This window comes from Monopterus albus, unplaced genomic scaffold (assembly GCF_001952655.1).
Source record: "Monopterus albus unplaced genomic scaffold, M_albus_1.0 scaffold28.1, whole genome shotgun sequence".
Classification (NCBI taxonomy): Eukaryota; Metazoa; Chordata; class Actinopteri; order Synbranchiformes; family Synbranchidae; genus Monopterus; species Monopterus albus.
Window position 1 is genome coordinate 3,109,068 of NW_018127908.1, and position 4,830 is coordinate 3,113,897.

Here is a 4,830-nt window from a genome sequence, read left to right on the forward strand (position 1 = left end):
TGTATGAAAGCTCCATTGGTGTGATCCCTGTACCCCATCTTATGCACAATTCTTATCGCTCTTTTTTGTAATATATATAATGGTTGAAGTGAGCTTTTGTATGTATTTCCCCAGTTTTCAACGCCATACTCTAAGTATGGTAAAATCAATGAAGAATACAAAATGCGTAGTGCTTTCCCGTCCAAAATATATCTAACCCTTGCCAATATCGATATATTTTTTGCTATTTTGTGCTGAACATATCTGATATGAGATTTCCAGGAGAATTTGTCATCAACTATGACACCTAGAAATTTAATTTCATATACTCGTTCTATATTAGCTCCCCCAATTTTCAATTGAAGTTCATTATCTAGTCTACGATTCCCAAATACCATAAATTTAGTTTTATCCAAATTCAGAGATAGTATATTACTATCACACCATTTCTTTATCTTCTCAAGTTCCTGTGTAACCCGTCCAGAGAGTTGCTGTAGGTTTTCACCCGATGCCCATATGGTAGTGTCATCAGCAAACAAAACCACTTTCACTAAATCAGAAACCTTACATATATCGTTAATGTATAATATGCAAGGTTTCTTTAATAACGCTGTAGCTTTGTGAATGCAGTGTTTTTGGTAGATCTCCATCAGGAAAGGGACAGGGGAACCACTGATCCTGCTGGCTGTCTTCACTATCCTGTTTAGCTACTGCTGTTCATAGACCTTGCAGTTCCTGAACTATGTTATGTTATAGGTGAAGATGCTTTCAGTGGTGCCGCTATACCTACCTTGATCTTGTAGTGAGCCACTTTTGGAAGGGGTCAATAAACGCCCAAGAGTGATGTCAGCAGTAAACATATCAGACACTGGCCAGGACTCCTGCCGGTCATAGTGGGAATGTGGATGTAGCTGGTTTAACTGTGACAGAGATGGGAAGCTGGTAGACACTGGCATGTGGAATGAAGTAGGTAAGTAAGAGTTCATGGGCTCAGCAGCAGGTTCATTCCAAATCTCTTGGTTGGTGGCGGGTTGCACCGGCTCAGCCTTTGTCCAGGAATGGACAGAGGATACAGAAGTGGGCTTGCCTGGTTCTGGTTGCCTTACAGTGTGATCCGAAGTGCTGAAGTTGTTTTGCAGGAAAGGATTAGAGTTCTTTTGATCGGGGCTGTTGGAGGTGTCAAGGTGCTCACAGTTATAGGTACCATATTTGTGGTACTGAAGCTCCCGATGCAGTTTCTCATCCAAAGCTGAAGGGCTGTTAGATTTCTTTGCATCTGGCTGAATAGACCCCATAAGTGGCCCGTTATTGATACCATGCAGGTCCTCAATACTGGCTTCAACTGGCACACTTCTATCTGAACTCACCAAAGGAGCTGGACAATCTGCAAGGTGAGGGGAAAGTTAAAGCAACAGAGAGACTGAAGCCTTTTCAACTGCCTTTCAAGCTTTCTAAACAATTAGAAAATTATATGTAACATAGCACAGAAAGGTGCACATCTTTTTTTTTTGTCTTGGCAATTAAAATTACCAACAGTGCTCACCTTCATGTGTCACTGATAATAATTCCATCTTCTCAACAAGTTCATCTGGGCCTTCATATGACTTCTGCACAAAGGCACATGGAGAATCATGATATAAACTGCTATGATATTTGTATTAGGCTGTATTTCCACTTCCAACCAACTGCTTAGTGTTTTCACTGTGAATAAAAGATGATTACCACATCAAATCCTAAAGACAAAAGGTATTTACCCTCAGATGAACTAAATCTTCTTCTACACATGGTTCTAGCTTTTCTGTGTAGAAAGGAAGAAAACTGTTGTAGGCCTCTGCAAGAAAAGGAAAAGGAGGGAAATGATGAGAAGAAAATCAACATAAAAAAACTCCAGGGGCAAATTACTGAGCTCGAAATTTGAAGAACATGTATGCCTGTACAATATAGTGACCTAAGTAACTAAATATCTTAAATGTTCTTCTTTTTGTGTCCGTTTTCATTAGCGCTCACATAATTTGTTCTGCTACACTGGACAGTGTCTATATTGTTTAAAATACACAAAGAAAAAGGCATCACCATGAAATGTTGGTCGTTGCAGCGGATTGTGATTCCAGCACCTCTTCATCAGATGAATTATCTCTGCAGGTGTGTCCTCTGGAATGAGGTCCTCTGCTGGTCGGTCACCCTTACGAACGCACTGGCTGATGTGGTCGTCATTCCTGGCATCTAGACACAGAAAAGGAACTTTGGTCGTCTGCATGAGGTTTGTGTAATGTAGTTAGGGGTCATGAGCACAGTCAGTTTTACTGGTAATCCATAAAATCAGAAAATAAAACCAGGCGGCTGCTATTTTAAAACAGTGTCTCATTCTAATTGTTCATTGATAAATGCTGTCTGTGGCATCCCAACTCACTTGCATAAGGCTCTTTTCCAGTGAGAATGACCCAGACTACAATTGCAAAGCTGTAGACATCTGACTTCTCGGTGGAGGGTGTATGTATACTCTCCAGATGCTCAGGAGCCATGTAGCTCAGTGTGCCGGCACCTCTCTGCTTAGCTGATTGCCCCATACTTATCTTCCTGCAAGACTCCTGCTTTGTCAGTCTGCTCCATGTCTGGCAGGTGGCCAGGCCCAGGTCTGCAATCTATAATGCACAGAAGAAAAACTACTTTAATTACAATGTTTGTACATATGGTCCGAATCAAATACCTCACGGGTGTATTAATACACCTTGATGTGAAAATCCTTGTCCACCAAGATGTTTTCAGGCTTGATGTCCTTATGTATGATGCGTCGCTCTGTGAGGTACACCATCCCTTCCAAAATCTCTACAATGATTCTGCCCTTAATGGACACTGGCACACACACCTATGAACAGGAAGAATTTAGCGTATTACTCCGTTGATTCATATATAAATACTAAAATATGAGTTATGTAAGCCTATAAATTATGGATGAAAACTGGTGGGACTACATTCCATTAATTATTCTTTCCCTTTTCAGTGTGACTATAGATTTTATACTTGCTGACCGCCTCTAGCATGACTAATAGGTTGCCTCTGGGTATGAGCTCCATGACGAGTGAACAGTCTCTATCCTCCATGATTACGCCCAGCAATTTGACAACTCGTTCGTGGTTCAAGCTTGCCATGATGTTCCCCTCCTCCAGCAGTGACCTTTTACTCTCCCTGGAAGATATAGTAAATATAGTGAGGACCAGATATCTTCCAGAATAGTAGTACATCTTGCATCATACTGAGACTTGGGGTAGAACATAGGTATTCACCAACCCAATATGCTAATACTTTTTTAAGTAGACCATATATCTGACTTGATGGGAATGATCCCCATTAAATTCTTTCTCAATTTCCTTATAGAAGTTAGTGTTTCTGCTATCAGTTCCCATCATTCAGCCAAGATGAATCAGTTTTTAGTACCACAGCAATTAATGTATTACTGCCAAAACCGATGTAAAACAAATCCAGAGAAATACAAAGTAAAAGGACAGAAAAGTCCCCAAACACAGCAAAACAACTGCAAATATATACGGAATAACGCAGAACTACAAACAGATACAGAACGACTGATTAAATGAACATAAACCAAGTAAAATAAAAGCAAAAACGAAAAAGTGACTCAAAACATCAACATTAACACAATGCACGAGTATGTCTGTGCCCATGGGTCCATTGTCACATAATCCGTTGCTGGACTCATCCGCCCTGAACCGGATGTTGATCCTACATCCGCATTTCTGACGAACTAGGAAGTGCCCAGAAAAAGGAATTAGTGCATGCTTCTTCATAACGCACATCCTGAACATCATAGGCACACTTTTCTCTAATACCAAATAGGCTTACACAGTTATTATTTTAAACAATCAACAGTCCTAGTGAAAGTAAACTGATGTTCTATGTCCAATCAAAGGTGTAAAATTGTTAAAACGTCTGGCTGAGCCTGCTGGTGACCAAAACAAATGGGAATACCCAGCAAGCCAGAAGCTACACGGAGAACTCACTCGCTGCGAACAGGGCCTGTGTACACTGTCTTCAACACCACCTGGCCGAGGGTTGCATGGTAGCACAAGTAAACTTCTCCAAATCCTCCGTAGTCCAGGGGCTCTTTTTTGATGAGATCCGTCGATCTCATATGAAGTGAAGACTGTGACGGGGTGGCCATCCCTAGTACAAAAGTCACAATAAAATACCGGAACAAAAAACATTTCAGCTGACATAAATTCCCAAGAACTCACATACTGTCAAATTGAAATGCAAATATGTTGAGGAGACAATGTTAGTAGCTGATCTGACCATCCATAGCATCCATATGGCTCTGTAGCGCTAAGCTAACGCTGACGTGTAATGTACCCGAATTTCGGCAGCAAGACGGGTTTACACTCCTAACGCTAACCAAACTTTTCACCCGAAATGACATTATATACGCCAGTTAGCAATCAATATATACAACACTGGAGTAAAACATTACCAGAGAGGACTAAAATCCGAGCAGGACACTTTTTGACGCTTCCTGATTTCCTCGTTCTACTTCAAAAGTGAAACTTGAAAGACGACATAAAAACGTAAAACATACTAACAAATCAAAAACAGATCAGAACAGATAGTAACCTTTTGTGGCTAAAATGCATAAAATAACAAAAAATAAAATGTAGAATATGCTAAGTTGTTTTCTTTCTCTGTTCGTTTTAAAATATAAAGTTTTTTAAATAAAGGATTTTTTTTTATTTTTTAATAAACTTTATTAAGTCATATGACAGTAGTTATACATAATAGAACGGAAACAAAAGGACTATAACATAAAATAAAGACTAATTAAATGTAGTTTGTCACTTTCCT

The 4,830-nt window shown here is 39.9% G+C and overlaps 1 protein-coding gene across 4 annotated transcripts in view; it reads right to left on the reverse strand.

Annotated features, from left to right (window-relative positions):
- Positions 1-4,662, reverse strand: part of ripk1l (receptor (TNFRSF)-interacting serine-threonine kinase 1, like) — a 7,588-nt gene extending 2,926 nt beyond the window's left edge. Inside the window, exons 1-9 of one of the 4 annotated variants that reach the window (XM_020595641.1) lie at positions 4,463-4,662; positions 3,996-4,158; positions 3,009-3,165; positions 2,708-2,845; positions 2,390-2,621; positions 2,053-2,202; positions 1,734-1,810; positions 1,523-1,586; positions 770-1,363 (exon numbers count right to left, since the gene is read on the reverse strand). In XM_020595641.1, the coding sequence (XP_020451297.1) occupies positions 770-1,363; positions 1,523-1,586; positions 1,734-1,810; positions 2,053-2,202; positions 2,390-2,621; positions 2,708-2,845; positions 3,009-3,165; positions 3,996-4,156 (1,573 nt within the window). In that variant the 5' untranslated portion in view covers positions 4,157-4,158; positions 4,463-4,662. Of the gene's footprint in view, positions 1-769; positions 1,364-1,522; positions 1,587-1,733; positions 1,811-2,052; positions 2,203-2,389; positions 2,622-2,707; positions 2,846-3,008; positions 3,166-3,267; positions 4,159-4,233; positions 4,443-4,462 lie in introns of those variants that run through there. The other 3 variants (XM_020595642.1, XM_020595644.1, XM_020595643.1) reach the window with 3 other exon arrangements.
- Positions 4,663-4,830: the final 168 nt, after the last annotated feature.